Source organism: Protobothrops mucrosquamatus, unplaced genomic scaffold (assembly GCF_001527695.2).
Source record: "Protobothrops mucrosquamatus isolate PMUCROS unplaced genomic scaffold, P.Mucros_1.0 scaffold_218, whole genome shotgun sequence".
Lineage (NCBI taxonomy): Eukaryota > Metazoa > Chordata > Lepidosauria > Squamata > Viperidae > Protobothrops > Protobothrops mucrosquamatus.
In genome coordinates this window covers 356,349-381,309 of record NW_015386294.1, presented here as the reverse complement: position 1 = coordinate 381,309, position 24,961 = coordinate 356,349, and the positions used below count along the sequence as shown (strand labels likewise).

At 38.4% G+C, this 24,961-nt stretch overlaps 1 protein-coding gene across 2 annotated transcripts in view; it reads right to left on the bottom strand.

Annotated features, from left to right (window-relative positions):
• The window catches only part of CLYBL (citrate lyase beta like), a 187,275-nt gene that overhangs the window by 57,945 nt on the left and 104,369 nt on the right, over positions 1 to 24,961 (bottom strand). For both annotated transcript variants that reach the window (XM_015827986.1, XM_015827995.1), the window contains exon 2: positions 21,136 to 21,325. In XM_015827986.1, coding sequence (XP_015683472.1) covers positions 21,136 to 21,325 — 190 coding nt within the window. The remainder of the gene's footprint in view (positions 1 to 21,135; positions 21,326 to 24,961) is intronic.

Below are 24,961 nucleotides of genomic sequence, written 5' to 3'. Positions count from 1 at the left end.
GCACGGGTGCCAGAGGCGGCATTCGAAGCCCTCTCTGGGCACATGTGCCGTTGCCCCAGCCTTGCCTCTGCCCGCGACCCCCTCCTCACCAGCAACCCCCTGGAGGAGAGTCACCCCCAAGCGTGGCCCACGCGGAGCAGCTCAGCCAAGGACATGGCAGCCAGGTAGCGTAGACAAGACTCTCCCCTCATGCCTCAACGCACACAGTTGATGCTGTGGGGCGCGGGCAGAGGGCGTGGCTGCCATGGCACTGCTGGGCTGCCTGGGCAATCTGCGGTGGGTCCTGGAGGCGGTGAGTGGGCCTGCGGACAGGCAGGGTAGGACGGAGTGGGGGTGGGGCAGGGGGTGGAGTGGGGCGGGGCAGGGGCAGGGCCAGTTTTGGGGCACTCGGTCTCTAAAAGGTTCGCCATCACTGATCTAGCATATTTGACATCCAGAACACATCATTTTCAGAAAAAAACCTCCACCATGGTTGCAATGCCATGCCACCAATAGTTAATCTGCTGATCATACATTCCAGATAATCACATCCCCGTCATTCCAAGTCATCAGACAATTCACCCCCTTATTACTTGCACCTGGCACAGTCTGCCCTCATCGTCCCACTCTTGGTGAATCCTTGGCTTCTACGATCTTCTGTGTGAACCACAATCTATTATAGCGAATTATAGATACGTTCAACATATCACCAGAACAGATGAAGACATCACAAATGTTTGAAAAGTAAAAATGGTTTGGCTTGAATTAATGAGGCAGCAATGGATTTAAAGCAGTATTTCTCAAAATTCAACAACTTTAAAATATATGGACTTCAATTCCCAGGATTCCCAAGGTAGTATGGCTGGCTGGTGAATTCTGGGAGTTAAAATCCATGTAACCTAAAATTGCTGAGGTAGTGAAATGCTGGTCTAGAGGAATTCGTATATTATGTTCAGATTCCACTTCTGTGGTGTATTCAACAGTTCTGGCAAGTTACTTGAACTGACTTTCTATGAATGTTCAATCTGCCTGTCATATCAACTTGTGTTAAAACCTCTCCAGATAATACAGGATTATTACTGGTAGTAATAATAATAACAATGAAGCTGAGTTCACTGGAATATGTCCAGAATTGAAACTTAAACATTACGGATAATTAATGGAACAGGATCGTAATCTCTTTTTCTCTCTTTGACTTCCTCATAGGAAAGAAAAAAAATGCATAAATGTAACCATTTATGTAAAAATGCATAAATGTTTCTTTAAAAATGCTCACTTCCTCTTGCTGAAAATATAAATTAAATGTAATGAGAAAGGAACCTCACTCAGCATAATTTTGAGGCTCTCTCTTTCCAGGCAGTAGAAGATTTGTGTTCAGCCAAAAATGATGCAAGCATGAGAATGACATGGCCAAAACCTCAAAACCCACCACCTCCAGGTCTCTGGGGGATTAAATAGAGCTCTCTGTGCATTCATGCCATTGGTAGAAAGAGGCAAGGGTAAGGAGCAGTAGCAGATGAAACAAATCTACCGAATGCTGGGAAAACCAAATATATACAATATTTAGAACATCACCTGCTGTATACACACACACACACACACACACACACACACACACACACACCAGTCATGCAGCAAAAAGCCTCACCACTGTTTGATTTCCAATGTTTGATTTCCATTGCTAAAATCAGTCTTGTCTTTGAGCTGGCAGGGCTTGTGAGAAATCTAGACATAACCCATTGCGTCAGTTTTTGAGGCAACATTCAAAGGCTTTGCATCATTATCCTCCGGCTGATTGAAAATGGGACTGAAGAGGACTGACAGGCAAATTGTATATCCATGTCAACTTGGCTGGAAGGTAGATGGACTTGGCAAAGATCCTTGAACTCCAGCTTCTAAAAATCCATTTTTGATGGTCCATTGTCACTCTATTGTTTTCTCCACCAAGAGCCATTGGGACCTTCTGCAGGAATTTGAGGCGGCAAGACCCATATGGAAATCTTCTCAGAGTCTCATTCAGTTTTGCCTTATTTTAGACTTGTCTTACAAAAACAGAGTGTCAAAGTGCAAAAGAGTTTTAATAAATGAGAATGTTTGGCATTATATACTAAATCTACACAACCCTCCCTTTCATCAGAAATGGACTGACTTGCAGAATTGTAGAGACCCATTATTCCTGCTAGCCATAAGAGAAATTAGCATATGCTTTGTGTTTGTATAATAGGCTTTGGTCTGGGTTAGTGTAATTTTTATGACTTAAAGCTGCCTTGACTGGAAAAACGGTGTGCCTCAAAGTTACCTGAGCTCCTTCAAATTCAGCAGAAAATCAAGCCACTAAATTTGTTTCTTACATTATTAGATGATCAGCTGCATAAATCACCTGTTGCTGGCAATGATGACTGGGCAAATTATTTCTCCAAGATAATATGTTTTTTTCTTTATAGTAATCAAACCAAAGATTACTGTGTTCATAGTGTTCAAGAAATATAAAAGACACAAACTTGTGAATCCTTTCATCTGTCCTGTTTTCATTTATATTTTTGATTATATTTTTACTCAAGATCAATAAAAGTACCAATGTCTTGCTAGTCTGTATATAGGATAAGGGAAGTACTGGGTTGCAGATGAATTAACAGCATTACATAATTCAATAAAAAGGTTAGAGTTAGGGTTAGGACTTAGTTCTTTTTTTGATAGAATTAGAAGTTTCTTATTGTTGTATGTCCTATTTAAGCAAGATAAGTTCTTATCTAGCATTTTTTACCAGTTATTCCTCTTAGTCATCTGTCATATGGTCTCAGAGATCATGAATGGCTACTAGATTTGATTGCTGCATATTACCTCAGCTATACACATACTCTACTATCAATTTGTTGGCAAACAGGAAGGTGTTTTTGGACTCCTTCCTGCTTTAGATTTGAACCATACAAGAGGCCACTATATGCAAAGAATGCTGGAACTGATGGGCCTTTGATCTAATTCCACAGTTTGTGGGAATGGCCTTGGGAGAGAGAGCCACAAACCGGACAATTGATGTGAAAAAGTATCTCAGCCCACAGAAGGAGGAAGGATGTGGGAAAAGTTTTAGAAGGGATTTCTGGAGAGTAAAAAGAAAGGAAGGGAGACGTACTTTCAGTCTTGCAAAATTCTGTCAATCTAACCTTACAATAAAAATGGAGCTGGTACTTCTTGTCTGCATTATCTTGCAGGATTAATACACATGACTCTTTTTAAGCTCTTGGGCTTTCTGTTTGTGCATAGATATTACCTGTTTGCCATTAAGGCACCAAACTTGTGATTCTGCTTCCATAATTTTATATGACACATTTTGCTTGCTTTCCAACTGCTTTCATGCATGTGGTCAATTCTTCATAAATAAATGTAATTGTATATAATATACATTTTTGTATACATTTTACACAGCTACCAGTGCTGGGCATATTTGCCATAGATTTGCAGGATATTTTTAGCCTGCTACATTCCCTGTTTGTATGTGGGTATGAGGGGAAATGATCAACACTGAAAAAGGAGGCAGCTTTCATTTATGATTCTATATTTAGAATCCATGAAAGATGTTCACTTCCGAACACGTTGTACATATGTGATCTGTGTGTATCTTTCTCTATCTCTTCTCTGAGATCTTTAAATAACTATAATTATGTAGCTGTAATGAATCTGCTCCTGAAAAATACCTGGGAATTTCAGGTCAACCAGAATTACCACAATAAGGGTCTTAACTGAATGTGAAAATACATTATAAGCCATTTATTTCCAGGCCAAGTAATAAATTGGTGCACTTAGTTTGATGGACTGGTGCTTTGAGCTGCTCTGATGAGAAAGCTGTGTGTGTGTGTGCGTGTGTGCGTGTGTGCACGCGCGCAACAGTCTTAATTATGAACAGTTAAAGAAAACCCAAAGAAAAATTTGTTAGGTCATCCTGTCTAAAGAACTAAGCAAGGATTTGTACAATTAGAAAACCATGGATTTTATTCCACTTTTTCCCCCTCAGAGTTATCTTTTGCTAGGCTGCAAACAGCTTTCCCATGAGCAGAAGGAGCGATCTGGGCTGAAAACATTGTTTTTAATTGTAGGCAATTCATACTTTCATTTGGGAATTGTTTGCTGGTTACATGGAGGTATGGTAAGATTGGCTCTTACACAATGTTTTGAGGATTAAAATCCCAAGTTTAGACTGCAGTTTTGAAAAAAGAAAATGTACTGCAATTTATTTTATTTTATTATTTTTTATGATTGCATTTATTTGTATCCCACCTTTATTTTTATTTATTTTTTTACAAATATCTTAAGGAGGTGAACATATCCAACACACTATTCTCCTCCTATTTTCTCTTCAACAACAACCCTGTGAGGCAAGCTGGGCTGAGAGAAAGTGACTAGCCCAAGGTCATCCAGCTGGTTTTCATCCCAAGACAGGACTAAAACTCAGAGCCTCTCGGTTTCTAGCCTGATGCCTTAAACATTAGTTTTATGTGCAACTCTCCAAACCTTCCATAGTAATTTAACACGGGAAGAACATATGTAATGTACTTTGTGTATCAATAAGACCTTATGCTAATATAATCTGTAATTAGCTTCCATGAATCCTTGGCTGGGCAAAAAAAATGATATAACCTGTAAAGCAAATTCTTGTGAAAAGTTTGGATGAGATATATGCCTTTCATTATCCAGACCAGCTGACTCTGAATTCAAACTCTTCATGTTTCTAACAACCTGAAGTCTCTTTCTCTTTCTTCATCTGTGAGAAACCCCTAGGAGCCTGGAAGTTGGCAGCCATGAAACCCTAGTCAAAGCGAACAAGCCAAATCCTAACACCCTGACATTCGCAAACATTCATCTGCTAACCAATTATATTCTGCAATAAATAAGAAGATTGCCCCCCCCCCCCGTTTCTTGCATACTCGTAATAACCAGAATGACATAATTCTCAGATGCTTTTCTTTTGGTTTGTTCAACCGCTTACAATATGAGCCAAAAGAAATTTCGGAATAAATCTTCCTCTCCTAGTGAGTTTTATTATTTCAGTCAAGCGTATCTTAATGAAATTAGAGATGCAGAAAATATTTTTTGACAGAATCCCTGAACAAAACAGCCAGCAGTGACTCTGGTTCTCTGAGAAAAAACTCATGCCGAGGGAGTGCGAAGCAGGGGAGGATTGCTGATAATTGGACGGGATGATTTTGGCAGGAAACGGCGTGCTTGACTAACCATCTTCACTAAAAACATAACTTTCTAACTATTAACAGTTTTTACTTGCCAAGAGAAAATTATCGGTTCTGATTAAAGTAGAATTCTCTCTTCTGAAAATTAATAGATAAAGCCAAGCCTTACGAACAAATGAGTCCTCCTTTATATCGCCACCTCAAAGCACAGCATGACTAGCAAAGGCAGAAGAGAGAGAGAGAGGGGGGAAGACAAGGAAGGTGCCTTCAAAAGAGTCATTGATGTAAACATTTTAGAGATAAAATATTTTTGCCTCCTCTGTCTTTAGTAGCAGATGAATTTCAAGTCCCAAAATAAGTGGCCTGTTACTGGCATTAGCTGTGTTTCTGAGAAGCAGAAATGGGTCAGTAGCTGTATTTTACCTTAAGTACCCCAGCAATTAGCATTTGGAGTCAGACAGACTATCTCTACTACTGCAGCATCTGGTATGATGATCAGAAGCCATTTAAATTGGAGGTTTTCAACCCTCTTTCATGGAAGAAAATATTATAGTTTAAGTACAGATTGTGTGAGGAAGCATTTTTCCTATTCTGAATTTTGTATTGTTCAGCTGCGTCAAATAATTCTGGGGAAACATTTCTGTATTTCTCCACACTGTAGTATCATTTCCTTCAAATCATGTTTCAAATGAAAAAGCTCTACAAGTGACCATCTTATAGGAAAGTTGCTCCAATCCTTGTTCTGGTTTTCCCCTCTCTCTGTACTAGTGCATGCATATTGTTAAGGTGCATGAACCAGAACCTGCATCACATTCTGGAAATAGTTGCTTCACAGGTAACATGGAGACATTTTGGCAGTTTTATTGTTTAATCAACATTTACATGTGGTTGACCATTTCAATACAATATTAACCTGAACTTCATCACGACATAGGTAAAATTAAGATATTTTGATCCCCTATGACATTGTTTCCCAAAGCTGGGTAAATTACCCTAAATTGGGTAAAAGTGTTTTTCCTTTGACATACTTTCCTAACACAGGAACCCATTACCCATCACAACAGGGAGGTAAATCTGGTGGGACCCAGAAGAAGGGCCTTCTCCGTGGTGGCTCCCTCCCTTTGGAACATCGTCCCTCCAGAAATTAGACTGGCTCCCACTGACCCTCTTTAGGAAGATCCTGAAGAAGTGATTTTGCCAGCAGGACTGGGGAACCCAGAGTGAGATGGAGCCCATTAAATGGCTGATATGAGTGTGTGTTGTCCCCAAGGGGAGGGGTTATTATTTAATTATTATTTTATTTTTTATTATTTTTATTCCTTCTACGTTGTGTTTTTATTTTTTGTAAATCGCCTAGAATCGCTGTGAGCAAGTAGCCAGCTATATAAATTTTCAAAAATAAAATTTAAATTGACTGAAAGACTGCCACATGTACTAAAATATATTTGAAGATCTTCCACAGTATTCCTATCAAGACAAAAACAGATGAAATTGCCATGGGTAATTTGTTGAAGTGACATAAAGACAATTCAATAATATTGTTTTTATAAAATAGATGGTCCTCAAATTACAACTGCTTGTTAAATGACTGTTCAAAGTTATGATGGTACAGAAGAATTGAGCTATATCCTTAGTGTGGAATAACATTCATGAACTAATATCTCCAATAAATTTATGTATTTGTATAAATTTTTAATTGGCTAAATTCATTTTATAGTACTTTCAGTTTAAAGCTGGAAAAGAGGCAAAACTGAATAATTACTTCCCCATCAAATATTCCCATTGAACGCTTTGCGAACTTATTGTTGAATTAGAAGAAAAATGAAATAAATTAAAGAAACATATTCAGAGAAAGGAACAGTGATTAAAGAGGAGAGGAAGGTTCCTGTACTTATAGAGAAATAAATTAGGAAAGCCCATTAAGAAAAGATCTACTGGTACTATACTGTGTTTCCTAGTTCAGAATATCTTATTAATGGAATACATATTCTAACATTTTTTAAAAAGAAAGGTACATAATTGATTGGAATAAACCCATGGACCATAGGTCTGCCAATGATAATTAGGGAAATAAAACTACCACGGCAGAGGCAGTATCTCTCTGAACAGTAGAGGTGGGAGATACATGGCGGGAGATGATTATTGATTTATTTTAACAAATTTCTATACCACCCTTCACACTTGTGTGACTCTTGCTGCTCCAGGAGCTGTTTGGAAACTTGATGGTAGCTTTTCAGAAACGTTCTGCAAATTGCTATTAAAAGCAGAATTTTATTTTTATTTATTTTTCACATTTCTGAAGTGCCTATCTCCCTCAAAGAAGGACTCTGGGGCAGTGTACAAAATGTTAAAATATAAAACAGTATACATATAGAAGTTAAAAAGGAGGCAAAATTTAAAATTAAAGTTTAAAGGCGAAGGGAGGGGTCTCAGGGATTAACCAGCCCCATGGCTGAATGCTCCCCTGGGCTCCCCATGCCAGAATGCAGAGCCATGTTTTAACTCCTTTTCAGAAGGCCAAGAGAGTGAGGGCCTTTCAAAAGAATATTTAGAGAAGAATATTCCACAGGGCAGGGTCAACAGCAGAGAAGGCCCTCTTTCTAGATCCCGCCAGTCAGAGTTCTTTAACTGCTACACCGCAGTGTTTCTCAACCTTGACAATTTTAAGGCATGTGGACTTCAACTCCCAGAATTCCACAGCCAGCAATGCTGGCTGTGGAATTCTGGGAGTTGAAGTCCACATGCCTTAAAATTGTCAAGGTTGAGAAATACTGTGCTACAGGCTCTGCAATATATTTTCCCTGCCTGACTGGATGGGCTGGGCTGCTGTAATGCTGAATTCCTAGAACTATCAGTTCAACTTTTCTATACGCTCCTATATATAGGTATACACCTTTTTCTACATAACCTAAAACACAACTAATGGGCTAACTGATTTCTCCAGTAAGGAAAAGCCAGGTTGCTTTGCTGGGGTCTTCCTCCTTACCAGGAGCACAAGGCAAGTTAGACCCAAAAATGGAGAGGCTGAGGAGATACTGTAGGCCTTGAAGAGACATTAGAAGAGTGATCATGATATGTCCCAGGAAATCTTTTGACATTCAGGGCCTCATAACTTGCCCAAAGAGATTTGCCGTGTGTGTTCTAAGCTAATATTGTATCACTATGGGAGGAAAATCCATTATTTCCAAATGACAGCAATAATAAGCTCCACAAGGGGCTTCAAGGGAGTGCTTTTATTATAGAGTCCCTCAAGCTAAAGCACAAGAACCAGGTTGGGGCATGGTTTAAAAAGCGACATATTCTCTCTATATGAAGAACTGATCAGACACTCAAGCATCCCATAATTTTTTGCCTTATATTATTACACCATTGTAACCTCAGGAAGTTACATACTAATTGCAGAATTAGGGTATACCTTTTACATACTAACTAGCAGCTGCGCAGCATATAATATTTCTTTTGCTTGCATTTCATATATTGTGTCTCCCATTTATGAAAACACAGTAGTTGCTTGCTGATATTTTTTCTTTACAGCCCCCTCTAAGCGGTTTACATTGTCAGCATATTGCCCACAACAATCTGGACCCTCATTTTACCAACCTCAGAAGGATTGGAGGCTGAGTCAACCTTGAGCCGGTGAGAATCGAACTGCCGAACTGCAGGGAGCCGGCAGTCAGCAGAAGTAGCGTGCAGTACCGCATTCTAACCACTGTGCCACCACGGCTCATTTTCTTATTTATTTGATATCACTTCTGAAAAGTTTTTGAGAAAACCAGTCTTATAACCATAAAGTTACTGTTCATGTCTAAAAAATATCTGTAAATCCATGAAGAATTCTCGTTAATGTTAATTTGGTTGCCAGTTTGATAGAAAAATGTATCCTACAATGTCCTTCTCCCAAACACAGACAGCACATCTGAAGCTTTGAGTCAAAGGCCACAGGCTTGGTACTAACACGATGATGCCTGAGTTGCAGGGGGTTGGACTTGATGATCTCCAAGGTCCCTTTCAACTTTACTACTACTACTATTACTACTACTACTACTACTACTACTACTATTATTATTATTATTATTATTATTATTATTATTATTATTATTATTATTATTATTATTATTACATACTCCTCATTGTAGTGCTACCACTGAGACAGAACAGGAACAAAGCAGAACAGCATAAGCTGTACCCTATGTTCATAAAAGGAAAGAGATTTTGGTGCAGTGGTTAAGGCACCAGGTTAGAAACTAGTTCCACCTTAGGCACAAAGCCAGTTGTGTGACTTTGGGCCTGTCATAGTCTCTCTATCCTGGGAAGGAGGCAATGGCAAGCCACTCCCAAAAGCCTTGCCAAGAAAATTGGATTAGTCCAGGCAGTCATAAGAGGTCAACACTGACTTGAAGGCACCCTGCCCGCTCCTCCCCCAAAGTCAAAGGAAGTCATTTTGAACAACCAACATGTCTTGTTATTTCTGGCATACATCATCTCCATTCTGCCCTGGGATCAATAAAAGCCACATCTTAATTGAGAAAGGGAAATCTTTCTTTCCTGCAAACCAAACTTTCAGGATGGGCTCAATTTATGCTAAACCAAGTATGAATCCAAAGACTGTGGTCCTGGCACATGGTAAATTCAAAGGTTCATGCTGTGCATGCAGAACCATACTTCATCCTTTTTACCTTATAAATATAATAATGTAATTTAGGATCAAAATATACATAAATATATACTATATATAAATATATAGTATACTACAGTTGTGCACACAGTATTTCATTTTATCAAGTTTTCCAGTACTCTGAAACTGATTCACGACTTGTATAGATAGTTTGCCTAGTTTTTCAGAAAGAAGCACCCTTCTATCCATCCCATTGCACTCTCTTTTCAAAATGCTTTCTCCTGGCACAGATATATTTTTCCCCAAAACACAGAAACCTTCTAGGAGGGATGAGTGGTCTATTCTTTTTCAAAATGACATCACAAAAATAGCATGAATATGCGTTTGCATTAAAAAAAAACGTGTATTACAATAGGCATCTTGGTTAATTGTATGATGCATTGTACCAGCTATGTCCAGCATTCAAGAAATTGAAATCTGGATCCTAATGCAGTCAAGCCTCTTTAAAGATGCAAATTGGAGTCAAACACCGAAAACAGTAGGGTTCTCTTGATCCTTTCACAAAAGGTGCAAAGGACTAATCAGACTCTATTGCTAGGCTGGCCACGTTGTTTACAATAAACAGGAAGCAAGTTAGGCTGTAATTTCCCCACTTAATACTTGGACAAAAGCAATGGCTGGCAGCCTTCACATATTTAGAGTTGCAGCTCATCAAAACATTTCCTTCAAAAAAGTGAAAAAAGTATTAGTGGATTCTAGGCGTGCTAAGGAGTCCTATTTTGGGGCATTCTTATAAAAAATAAGTCCTGAGCCCCACTTCTGGAGTAACTTGTGAATCAGACAGGGTTGGGCCAGTGACAAGATTTTGTACTTCTCCTAATACTGCAACACACTTCTCTGCATTGAGAGAAATGTATACTTTGATCCCTATTAAATTTGTATTTAATAAATTAAAAGTACACAAACCTGTAGAATGGAATAGAATGGGCTGATGTGTAAAAGGATGAAAATTAGAGGGCTGCAGTCACAGCTGTTCAGTCTGAACAGACACTATGGCCAAATAGGAAAAATAGGTTGGGTACTCACATCCCTGCCTTGTCAGGTGGTCTGGCAGTGGGCTTGTGCATGTGTTGGTTGAACAGGATAGTGGTGCTACATATTTAACAGGGTCAATCAATCAGAATACAGCTGGAAGGGACCTTGGAGGTCTTTTAGTCCAACACCCTGCTCAAGCAGGAGACCCTATACCATTTCAGACAGCTGGCTGTGCAGTCTTTTCTTAAAAACTTCCAGTGATGAAGCACCTACAACTTCTGAAGGCAAGCTGTTCCATTGTTTAGTTATTCTTTTAGGAAGTTTCTCCTTAATTCTGGGTTAATTCACTCCTTGATTAGTTTCCATCCATTTTTTCTTGTCTAACTTTCTGGTGCTTTGGAAAATAAGTTCCAGTATTTGTGGCAGCCCCTCAAATACTGGAATACTGCTATCATGTCCCCCCTAGTCCTTCTTTTCTCTAGACTAGCCATAGCAAATTCCTGCAACTGTTCTTTATTGTTTTTGTTTCCAGTCCTTTAATCATCTTAGTTGCTCTTCTCTGCACTTTTTCCAAAGTCTCAACATCATTTTTGTAATGTGGTGACCAAAACTGGATGCAGTATTCCAGTTGTGGTCTTACTAAGGATTTATAAAGTGGTACTAATACTTCATGTGTAGGTTTATGAACTCATGGAAATTACAAAAAAAGCAAATAACATTCATGCTGTAATTAAATAAGAGGTCCAATTTACTATATGCCCTGAATTCTAAATAGAATCTATTTCTTGTATATCTTCACCTTATTCCCAAACTTGCATGACTTGAGACATCATAGAAAGCACTACAGCATTACATACAATAACCTCTACGCTGTTGTTTTGAAGTACTAAATCATTGCAATGCCTAAGTACCCACTGCAAGGCTATAACTAAGTAAACAGCAGTGGCTTTGTCTGCTCTAACACAAGAGAAATGATAAGTGTGAATGAAGCATTGCTAAAATAAAATCTTTTAAAAATAAATGACTTTTTTTCTTATTTTCAGAGAGTAAATGTGTTATTATTGGGCAAAACTGAGGCTTTGGATATATGTGTTTGCCTCTGCTGAAGTAGATTACTTTAAAAGGAAAGACAAGATCATGAAGTCACAGAAACAGAAGACATTGCCTTCTTTCAGTGAGGTTCTTGGTCTATGCCCATGGCTTGCCATTAGGCAGTGTGGAGCAGCTGCTGCAAAAATTAAACAAATAACAAATATTTATGAGGTTTACAGGTGGTCCCAATCTGTTATGACTTTGGCTTTATGATTTTACTTCTGAGAGATGGAAGTGGGGAAGGCTTCTTGACTTTCTGCTTCAGGTGTCAAAATAATTTGAACAGCATACAGTACTAAACAATTCGAAAAGAAGAAACCATCATTTAAGTCACTAACTTAAATTGCTTTCTACAGAAAGTTCCACTAATGTATTATTTCAGGTAATGACAAAATGAACACTTCTTCCTCCACTGCTTTGTAACAAGCTCCATTACTCCTACTATAGTTTTGGTATATTGAAACAAAATGAGAAAAGAGTTGTTTGTCAGCTTTGTTGTTGGTATTTTTTTTAAAAAAATGTAACTGCAAGTTTTCCAAAAGATGTATCTGCAAGTTTGCAAATTTGTTGTTGTTAGTTGCGAAGTCGTGTCCGACCCATCGCGACCCCATGGACAACGTTCCTCCAGGCCTTCCTGTCCTCTACCATCTTCTGGAGTCCATTTAAGCTCACGCCTACTGCTTCAGTGACTCCATCCAGCCACCTCATTCTCTGTCGTCCCCTTCTTCTATTGTCCTCAATCTTTCCCGGCATTAGGCTCTTCTCCAGTGAGTCCTTTCTTTTCATTAGGTGGCCAAAGTACTTGAGTTTCAACTTCAGAATCTGGCCTTCTAAAGAGCAGTCAGGGTCGATCTCCTCTAGGACTGACTGGTTTGATCGCCTTGCAGTCCAGGGGACTCACAGGAGTCTTCTCCAGCACCATAGTTCAAAGGCCTCAATTCTTTTGCACTCAGCCTTTCTTATGGTCCAAGTTTCACAACCATACATTGCAACTGGGAAAACCATTGTCTTGACTATACGTACTTTTGTTGGCAGGGTGATGTCTCTGCTTTTTAGTATGCTGTCTAAATTTGCCATAGTTTTCCTCCCCAAGAGCAAGCGTCTTTTAATTTCTTGGCTGCAGTCCCCATCTGTGGTGATCTTGGAGCCCAGGAAGATAAAATCTGTCACTACCTCTATTTCTTCCCCATCTATTTGCCAGGAATTGAGAGGGCTGGATGCCATGATCTTGGTTTTCTTAATGTTGAGTTTCAAGCCAACTTTTGCACTCTCCTTCTTTACCCGCATCAAGAGGCTCTTTAGTTTGAGAAGCTATAGTTTTTGACTCAGTTTGTTTATTTATTTAATTCTTATGGCTGCCCATCTCAAACTTGGGCAGCTATCATAAAATCAATCAAAAACACAATACAAAAAGAAAAAAAATCAGTTCTGCCTGTTTAACTGGCTCTGCTACTCAGTCTGGACTAAAATGTTCTGTGCTGCTGTCCAGAGATCATGGCCTGAATTTGGGAGCCAATGTTTGCGAAGTGCATTTCTTACTAGTAAGCAGTGCTCCCTCTTTTCCTTGCTGAGCCTTGCCAGAAAACAGAACTTTTGATCTGTGAAGGGGCCTGTTTCCTCCCTTTGGAGTGGCCTTCTTGTTCAGTCCCTGAACCTCCTGCAGGGTTAGCTGGATTCCATGGGGACAGGCCTAACCCAATGAGTCTTAGAAGAGGGCTACAACAAGCCCCGAGATTACCTTACCTGCAGGTAAAAGACCACTGTAATCAATAAATGCTCTGAGATGTCAAAAAGAACAATTCCTGCCCACAATAAAGGATGCAATGATACCCAGTTCCATTGTTCTGAATTATAAAATAAGACAAGAGCAGTAAGAACAGGTTTAATAATACCTTAACCCACAAATTTGTTTAGTTCAAGGCTTGATAAGCCCTTCAATATCAACGCCCAAACCTGGAGCTATTAAGATTTTAATCTTCTATATATACTAAGAGGAAGTCTTATTGAATTCAGTGAAGGTTATCTCTACTGGTGAGTTTACAACAGAGACAGGATGAGAACTGGGAACTCCTTGTCTCATGCTCTTTGTCATGTAGCTACCAAGTGATCTTCTATTTAAATGGGAGCACGGGCATTTCCCCAAGGAAATACAGCATCTCTGCTCCTTAGCATCAGATTGCAAGTAGGTAAAGACATATGCAGAGAGGGTAAGCAGGATTCATTCATTTTGTTCACAGACAACAGGAAGGCAGGCTATCATTTGACTGCATAGTATCTAGGGGAAAGTGGCAGCGCAGCATAACCATAAAAAGACAAAAGAACGCTAAAAAACAAATAAGCAAATATTTACAACAGCCAGACTTCCTCTCCAAACTGTTCTGTATTATTTGTCTTTAATAGGAACTCTTTTTTTCTCATAGTTGCCAGTGAGGTGTTACTGTGGAGCCTTTGAAAAGGTATTGAAGGTGGTAGACTACCCCCAAAATAATATTTTGGAATGCTGCCACAAAGAAATTAGAATGCTGCCACGTTGAAGCCACCAAGATGCATGGGGTGAGTCAAATCTGGCAAAATAGTGGTTGTAGCGTCATAATACAATCTCTTTCTCTTTGAGATGTGTACAGTTTAAGGGTACAGTTTAGTCTATTTTCTGCTAATATAACTTCAGTATGATCAGCAATATAAGCCCCTTTCCATCCCTTTGGGGCTTAAAGAACATGGAACATGTTGGCCTAGCAAGATGGCCAAATTTGGAAGCCAACTGCTGTCCATAAATCTTGGTATTGGTGCTTGACAATTATTCAGCCTAGGGAAGACAATATAGCATCATATACTGTACCTCCACATGATCAAACACATGGTCATCAACATACAGAGGATAGATTTGCACCAAGTCAAGCCATTGGTCTGTTAACATGGGATTGACCACATGGAGGCAGGAATCTGTGGCCTTCTAATGAACAATTCTTGATAGCTGCAGCCAATGTAGCCAATTATGACGAATGCTGTATATGTATGACACAGCTTCCCCAACTGTAATCTGAACTGATTGACAGCCAATCTTCAGGCTTTCAAACAGGCAGAGACTAAACAGAAAAGATGTTCTCTCCTGCTAAAGATAACTGGCTCAGATATAATATGTGGCAAGTTGTTGTGTTTAAGCTTGTAACATCATGAGTTTTCTATGCTTTTGTTTCAATAAAAAGTCTAACCTGGTTCTAATGCACAATAACAGAAGAATGCATTTAAAGAGCTAGTTGTCCACAAGAATGGCTTGTTAAATATATTTAAGCATTTTATTCATGACATTCCAAGTAGTCCATTTGACTGAATCCCCATCAACGAATTGTCAATCATTCTAAGAAGGTTATATTGGGGGGAAAAAATCTGTAACCTTACTTCTTCCCTTAAAAAAACACCCTAGAATTAAGTAGATTGTTCTGGAATTAAGTAATAATAAAATTCTGACCTTGGAAACTCCATAAATTGTCACATTTATTGTTAGCATTGCCATTCAGAAGAGGATGTCTATAACCACACATAGATTAATAATGCAGTAGAAATACCAGTCTTTATGAAAACCTGTATACTTCAGCTGTCTTCTGGGATAAGAGATGCCCTGCAGAGATGGTACAGATCACCTTGTTTCTACTTTAACAGATTGATGCTTGGATCTGTCAAATCTGACTGAATAATTTTCCCCAGGCTTTGAATAATGGTAAGATGCCTAGGAAAATAGTACTTTCTTTGCAGTGTTCTGTATCATTTGAAGAACTGAGATTCGACCATGGACATACATATAATTAATCATGAATTATATTTTCCTTAGCTATTACAATAAAGAGAAAACAAATAAAACAGAAGTCTTGTAAAACCTCTTCATTCTCTCTCCTTGCTGAAATTCTCACAATAAGCTAAGAAAAATAACTGATACATTGACAAAAAACAACTGTTTGGCTTTGTGATAAATCATCAGATAACATAAGAAAATGATTTTGATAAGATTTGCCAAAGATTTGCAAAGCCCAATACAGAAATAGAGCACAACAATGATGAAAACTGACTTGAATGCATTTGGGTCAATATAAAAGGGGGAAAAATGACATTGCCATAGGTCATTTGGAAGCCACAGGCCACCCAACCAAACAGAGGAAATAGATGAACTTTTTGCTAGTCAGCTAACTAAGGTATGTAGGAAGCACATCACAATAGTAATGGGGGACTTTAACTACCCTGACATCAACTGGGAGACAAACTCTGCACCAAGTGGAAGATCAAACAGATTCCTTGCAAACCTAGCAGACAACTTTGTCTCCCAAAAAGTAGAGAAGGGAACTAGGGGATTAGCCATTTTGGATCTAATTCTCACTAACAGAGATGAAATGATAGAAGGTGTTGAAGCCACAGGAACCTTGGGAGGAAGTGATCATGCAATATTGGAATTGAACATTAGGGAAGCACAAGCAATAGAACACAGTCAAACTAGAGTCTTGGACTTTAAGAGAGCTAATTTCAATAAACTTAGAGAGAGCTTGGGAAGGATTCCATGGATGAGAATCCTCAAGGGGAAAGCAATTCAAGAAGCTTGGGAATTTTTGAAAAGTGAGATAATAAAAGCCCAGTCTAGCACAATACCAACAAAGAAGAAAAATAACAGCTCTCAAAAGAAACCAGCATGGCTGCATAAAGAACTCTCTGATAAATTGAAAGATAAAAAGGACAAGTATAGAAAGTGGAAAGAGGGGCACATAACTAAGTCAGAATATCAGCAAATAGTCCGAGCCTGCAAAGATGAAGTGAGGAAAGCTAAGGCTCAAAATGAACTAAGGCTTGCGACCAAAGTCAAAAATAACAAAAAAAGCTTCTTTCAACATGTAAAAAACAAGAAAAAGTGAAGGAAATGATTGGTCCATTAGTGGGTGAAAGTGGCAAGAAGGTGACAAGCAACAGGGAGAAAGCAGAACTATTTAACTCGTTTTTTGCATCTGTCTTTACACAAAAAGAAAAAACAGACCAACCTACCAAAAATAGTGCCATAAAAAACAGAATAGAAACACAAGTTAAGATAGGCAAGAAAACGGTAAGTAAGCACCTGTCCAGCCTAGATGAGTTCAAATCACCAGGACCAGATGGATTATACCCCACGGTTCTCAAGGAACTGGCAGATGTGATCTCAGAGCCATTGAACTATATTTTTCAAAGATCCTGGAGCACTGGGGAACTACCGGAGAACTGGAAAAGAGCTGATGTAGTTCCCATCTTCAAAAAAGGGAAAAAATGGACCCAGGAAATTACAGACCTATCAGCCTGACCTCAATACCTGGGAAGATTCTGGAAAAGATAATCAAACAACGAATCAGCGAACACCTAGAGGCAAACAAAGTCATTACTAAAAGCCAACATGGGTTTGTCAAAAACAGATCATGCCAGACAAATCTTATTGCATTCTTTGATCAAGTGGCAAAATTAGTGGCTCAGAGGAATGCTGTGGATATAATTTACTTGGACTTCAGTAAGGCATTTGATAAAGTAGATCACAACCTACTACTTGATAAGATAGAAAAATATGGATTAGAAAGCATCACCACCAGATGGATCTGTAGCTGGCTTACCAGCCGTACTCAGCGTGTGGTCCTCAATGGACAATCACTTAAATATGAGCCAGCAGTGTGCTGCAGCTGCCAAAAAGGCCAACACAGTGCTAGGCTGCATTAACAGAGGGATAGAATCAAGATCACATGAAGTATTAATACCACTTTACAATGCCTTGGTAAGGCCACACTTGGAATACTGCATCCAGTTTTGGTCACCACAATGTAAAAAAGATGTTGAGACTCTAGAAAGAGTACAGAGAAGAACAACAAAGATGATTAGGGGACTGGAGGCTAAAGCATATAAGGAACGGCTGCTGGAATTGGGTATGTCTAGTTTAATGAAGAGAAGGACGAGGGGGGACATGATAGCAGTGTTCCAATATCATGGGGCTGCCACAAAGAAGAGGGAGTCAAGCTATTCTCCAAGGCGCCTGAAGGCAGAACAAGAAGCAATGGATGGAAACTAATCAAGGAGAGAAGCAACCTAGAACTAAGGAGAAACTTCCTGACAGTTAGAACAATTAACCAGTGGAACAACCTGCCTCCAGAAGCGGTGAATGCTCCAACACTGGAAGTTTTTAAGAAGAAACTGGAGAGCCATTTGTCTGAAATGGTATAGGGTTTCCTGCCTGAGCAGGGGCTTGGACTAGATGACCTCCAAGGTCCCTTCCAACTTTATTATTATTATTATTATTATTATTATTATTATTATTATTATTATTATTATTATTATTATTATTATTATTATTATTATTATTATTATTATTATTATTATACAGTTTTAGCTACTGGTCCTTTAAAGCTGTAAAGCTGTACAGGGCTTTGCAAATACATATACTCCAACAGGGCCAGCTCCTAAGTACTATATCAAAGGTTCCCAATCTTGGTCACTTGAAGATATGTGGACTTCACCTTTTGGGAAGTAAAATCCATATATCTTCAAGTGGCCAAGATTGAGAAACACAGCATTATATGACTCAGACACTGGGAACAGAGACCCTGCTTAAAACATATTACAGGCTTTGACCATAGGACTTACTCAAGACATTTCACAAGATGTGAAAATGTCTGTACTGAAGGGATGTCCCCCAATACTTCATGAAATTACATAAGTATTTTATGTCATTCTTTCCAAAAATGGCCAATTTGATTTTAATTAAAGAAATATCAACAAAACAGTTTGCAGATAATTTGTGGACAAATCTGCCATTTTCTGTTTGCTCAGGGCAACTTGTATCTGAAGAAGCATGAAATGTAGCTCTATCTATAATCATTATTGGCTTCCATCTATTGACATGAGCTGTTTCAGATCCCAAATTTCAAAGAAAACCTCAAATGGGCAAGCTGGTACACAAGTATTGTGGAGTAGATCCTGGACCCAAAAAGACAATGTCTCTCGCATCATTTCTGGGTAAGGGCTGCCATCTTGGAATGACCTGCTGGAGACCATGCTTATCTCCAAACTAAATTTCATTTCCACTTGAATCAAATTTGAATCCCATTAAATCCCCCACATTAATATAATGGGGGGAATAAAGGCAGGAGTTTACCGCCCTCATGTTTTGTTTTGCAGCTCCCCACAGGATGAATTATTTGGCATTATGTGGAATTAATTAAACACAGGCAGGAGGATTACCTTGCATGCATTTAATAGTTTTTATCTTGCCTGAAGTTAATAATTACTGTTCACTGGCAAGGATCTGAGACATTTGACAGGCATACCTAAGACCTTGAGGTATGAAGTTGCGCAAAATGGTGGTTTAGAAACACCTGATTATTCTGGGAGATAAGAACTAACTGCAAGGCTGCTGTCCAGAATGAACATTTCATATCACTATACTGTTGCTGCACAATAGAGAAATAAACTTGTTTGCTTGCATGATATACAGGCATCATGTTCAATCATGTTGGTACCTACCAGTAATTGTGTAATTCTTGTTTCTCTTTTTAAAAAAAAAAGGGGGGGGGAGAGAGGATTCACCTGAAATGTGCCCGTGACATCAAGTCTAAAAGAAACATCTGTAATTGCTATACATCAAATCAAACAATTGGTTCCTCTAGCTTAGTATTATCCACTGTGGAAGCACAACAGTTTTTTTGGATGAAGGCCACATTTGGAATGATATGCTTGGGACTATAGGAATGGGGCTAAGACAGGGGTCCCCAACCCCTGAGCTGCAGACTGGTACCAATCCCTGGCCTGTTGGGAACTGGTCCGCTCAAGCGGCGGGCAAGCAAACAAAGCTTCATTTGCGCATGTGCAGGTACTAGGTGGCATGCATGAAGCCATTCCCTCCTCCCTGCCACTGCTGCTGCTGCCGGTCCGTGGAGTCAGAAAGGTTGGCTATGACACAAACTAGAATTAAATAAAGGACAATTAAAAGTTAGGTCTTTGAGGGTTATACCCAAAACTTTAAATGGTCATAGGGCCACAGGTTATATAATATAGTCGTCCAGGTTTCTGAAAGGGCATTTACCTCTCTTTCTTGATGATCTACAGATTGGGAACTTTTCCATATAAAGAAATCTATTCTAAAGGAACTGAAAGCTATTATTTTACAGTTCTCTGTTACTGATTTATCTTCCAGACATTTAACATCATCAGTCTGCAGAGTTCCAGGTCATCATAACCTCCATTTCAAAGGCAGTTGTGTTTATAATTGTGGGGACTATTTGCTTATAGCTTACAGGAGTAACCAGATTGAGGGCTATAATGTCACAGGGCCTATATTTAACTTCCTAGATTCACACAAAAAAGACCCAAGGAGCAATTCACTAAATTCCATAGTAAAGATGCTAACATAATTTTTTGCTATGTGGCCTTACATAGGACCTGCTAAGTATGATTTTACTTTTTTAAAGGATCCAACTATAACAAAAGGAAGAAATTGTCCTAAAAAGCAAGCATTCTCACAAATGTAATGGTTTGGTTTCTAACATGAACAATGAAGTCTCCGTTGAGCCCATTTTGGAAGAAGGAAGCAAGCAGAAAGCATTGAAAATGATCTACTTGACAATTGGCAAAAAAGTCTCTTTTCATTTAATATGAGGACAAAGTCTAAAAATCCCCCACTGCCTTGCATCTGAATCACCAAGTATTCAAAATTACAATCATATTAGTATTATGGCTATTTTAACACACAGATATACACATTTCCTAGAAAGTGCTTGTGTATTCAATTCACTATATATTAATGTACTGGTCGAAATAAGAACAGAAGTGTTTTGTTTTGGAATTTCCCACAAGCTGCAAGAATCTGTTGCCACTGCAAATCACACTGAATGCACTGAGACATGGAATACTACTACCTTGGGTGGTAATTTGATTTTACATTGTTACTCATTCAATAATTGAGTCCTAGTTGCAAGAAATACTAGGAAGAAGAGGTTCTTAGAGGAGGGATGTTACGTACTTCATTTTTCTACAGGGAGAGGGGGAAAATACTATCTGGTTGCTTTGTGAAATTTGTATTGATTTGCTGTGGTACTTTCATCCTTTGTTTGCAGAAGAAATTGGCAGAAGAAACGTACATAGTATAGTGATCCCAGCTTGGCTTCGATGCATGGTTTTATTACATCATATTATACCTCACAGTGACATATTAATTTTGTCAAATTCAACTGACAATGTGTTAATTACCTTTCTATTTAGAGCAACACCATCTTCACAATCTAGCACTGCACAATCAACGTTGAGAGTTGGAATCTTCTGTATCTTTCTTACATCATCTGCAGGCACATAGAGAACAGCTCTCCGGGGTATGTAGCTGCAAGGTTGTGTCACATGATAATGAAGTCTGGGAAAAGCTACAGGGAGGAGAGAAGTGGTCCTGTAAAAAAAGAATCCCAAAGCAGTTAATAATAATAAAGACTAACAATTATTCAGAATAAAAATAGAGCTCAAAACAATCCTTTGGAAAGCAAACATTAACAGGGTGGGAAGGACTAACAGCAGAATAAAAATAAAAATAAAAAGGTGGAGTTAAAAAATGCACCAAGAGGCTAGTTCGCTGTCAGTATTAGGTAATATTTTTCTTCTTAAATGGCCAGAGAACTTGTTTTATTTAACAATAAAGCTTAAATCTGAATATCCAAATTTCACTTTTCAAAGAACATTTCATATTGCTGGCAAGATCTTACAAGAAGGAAACCCAAGGCTTGATCAGCTGAGCGTTCTATTCCCTCAATAGTCAACCAGGTGCCTCTGAAATTCCCACCAGAGAACTCCTTCTTGGCCATGCCTTCAAAAGCATCCTTTTCTCACTACTAGACATAGTACCTACATATCTTTTGCTCTGGGAAGTTGCCCAACTTCCTTTTAAAGCTATAAAACAGATGTCCCTCCTGCTGAGTGATTTCAAGTTACTTCATACTTTACCCTTTTTCAATATACAGCCAAAATGTCTGATGTAATTGGAACAGATTTGTGGTAACACTGGCTTGGAACATTATAATGTGCAATTTGGACAATAGGTTGATCAGAGCTAATTCCTAAAGGTGAAAGAAAAATTCTATGGGGAGAGCTGCTATCACTCCCTAGGTTCCTATTTTTTAAAATATAATTTTTATTAAGAATTTTAACTGCAGTAGTAAAACCTAATGCAAACTAAAGTTAAAAAAGAGAAGAGAATGGAAAGAATAAAAAATACAAGAAAAGAGAAAAAGAAGAGAAGGAGAAAATATGGTAAAAAAAGAAAAAAATATATAAAGATGTGATTTTCAACCTTCATTACAACAAGTATAAACTATTCAAAAATCACCTTGGAATATAATTTTAATAAAAATGAATAAATTTAGTCAGTCTTCATCTCCTTCATCTCCTATAGGTTCAACAGATATCTCTTCATCCTATATCCCATCCATAATATATAAGCAAATCCATAAAACATCAGCTTTACAATTCTATTGTCAGCAAAAAATCCATAAAGGGTTGCCACAACATTGAAAAAAATTACAGTCTTAATTTTCAATTTAACCCAATATTGTAGGATTTGATTTCCCTTTAATTTTTTCCCTCTCCCAGCATTCAAACTTTCAGAAAACCATTGCCCTGAAGCACATGTGGGTGATTTCCTATCTTATCCTTATCCAGAGGGCTTCCAAGGAACTGCCCTATTTGCTGGTACCTTAGTCTTTGCTGTGGTTGCTGGCTCTACTTTTGCAGAGCTGACTTTAGTTCACTAAAAGTCCAACTCTTTACGGTAGTTGATTTTGGCTGCTCTTGAAAGGCTAAATGGGGTTGGGCTAGTCCAGGGGTAGGCAACCTTGGCTCTTTTATGACTCGTGGACTTCAACTCTCAGAATTCCTGAGCCAGCTATGAAGTCCATGAGTCATAAAAGAGCCAAGGTTGCCTACTCCTGGGCTAGTCCATGGATAGGTGACCTCAGAAAACAGAAGAACTGTAGTCTAGATTCAGAAGTTGAAAACAATCCTAGAAGAAGACAATAGCAAACCTTTTTATAACATTATACCCAAGAAAAGTACATGGACATGTTAATAAAGGCACCAGGAGTTGAGTTTAATTAGAAGGATATTATTTAAAAAATTATATTTGTTTTTGTTTACGGGATTGGATTCTTTTGGGGGCTATGAATTTGATTATAGTAGAAGTAGATCATGAAATTGCTTAAACTTCTCCCTACTATCCATTTCTGCAATAAACACTGCCCCCCCCTTTCCTCCCACTCTTCTTGCAGGATAATTATTCTCTCTATATTTTGGTCATACAAGTGGAGAACAGTTGAAGTGGGACATGATTTTGATAACAAATATTTTCAGATTAAGGCTGTGAAAATCCTTCAAAAGAACGATGGTCAAGATTCACCTCTCTTCAATCAATTAAAAGTCATGATTTTTTTCTTGGTTTTTACAGCCTTTTCATAAACTGCTTCTGGCTGTTTAAATGTGTATGTCCTTGAACAAAAGCACCTGTCTTCATATCATTAAAACAGCCAGGTCTTTTCCAAGGCTTGTAGCCTTCTCTAAAGGTGATCCCACTTACCCATGAAGATACAACAGTACAAAGCAGATGTGCTTATCAGGAAGGCAATTGGGCTGAAAGATTGGATTTAAATTGGGTTGAAATAGTTATTTTATTCTGTTTAAGGTAACCTGGTCCCTAGTTGCAGGATACAGTAAAGGATTTCCCCCCCTGTAAATATGAGACTAATTCTAACCACAATTGGGTATAGCTTTTAATTTTATTCTGCCATCTTGAAGTTTTCGGGCTTTTAGATATAAAGCAAAAGAACCATAACTTCATCTACTTTCCAAGTCATAGGGAATAGTTTCTTCTCATTTATATTCCTCACTATTCATCTCTGTTGTCTTGGAGGTCCTCAGAAAGTCTTCTTTTTGAATTCCAAACCACTATCTGAGCTGCTTCCTGTTGTTCAATTCTGTGATCAGAGTTGCATCAATGAGGACTACATTAATGTCAACGAGGACAGCATTCTAATATACCAAATATTCTCCAGAATGACTTCTAACAATTGTTCAAATTAAGCACCTTTGCTGATTTTCAATAATGTGGCGTTAGTGCCACCCCTCCCTCTTGCTTGACAGATTTTAGAGAACATGATGGTAAGATTTTGAAATGACAAAATCCAATTAAATATCCGCTCTCATGAAAAGAATGACATTCTCTATAAACACTGGAGCTTGAACAAATACAACTGGCTCTACAAATGAATGAATAAAATAAAAATCCAAATTGACTTTTCCTCATTCATGGATACAGCCGCAAAATAATGTGGATTGTTCTTGCAATCCTAGTTACTGATGTAACATTTTACATCATTCTGTTGTTTTTCACAGCATTAGCAATAATGAATAGCTAAAATATCCCAGATCATATATGTCTAATTGCATATACATTTGTCCCCATGCACATTTCAATTTACTTCTGGGGATAATGTTTGTTAATTGTACTTCCTTTGTACCCTGGTGGAGAGGGAAAAAAAGCTTCTTACTCATAAAGGGGCTAAGTGTTCTCTTCTTTCCCTTTGTTCACACAAGGAGCTAAAGTCACTTCAAGAGGCACTTAATCCCATCATCCATGGTTACAATTGCCTTATAGCTTTAGTAAAAAAGAACCTGAAGTAAATGCAGCTATATTGTGTAATTAAAAGAAATTCAGGTGGTTATTTGCCTGGGGCATGTTCTTGGTACTAATACATAAAATGGCACTCCAGGGATCCTAAATACTGTAGTGTTTTAAACCTGATCAGCTACAGTATCATATAGATCAAGAGGAGGGGAATGCAAAAAGAGAGAGAGAAAGAGAGAGAAGAAGAAGAAAAGAAAGCCCCCTGTCCTAGTGTGTATTGTAAAGCAAAAGAATAGAGGAGGGTGTTCTACTGTTTGAAGTGACAAGAACTTACAAACATCTATATGAAAGGGAAATAAAAATATTAAGAACGACAAAGAATCTGATGTTTTAAAGAAGAGTCCAGTCATTTCCAAT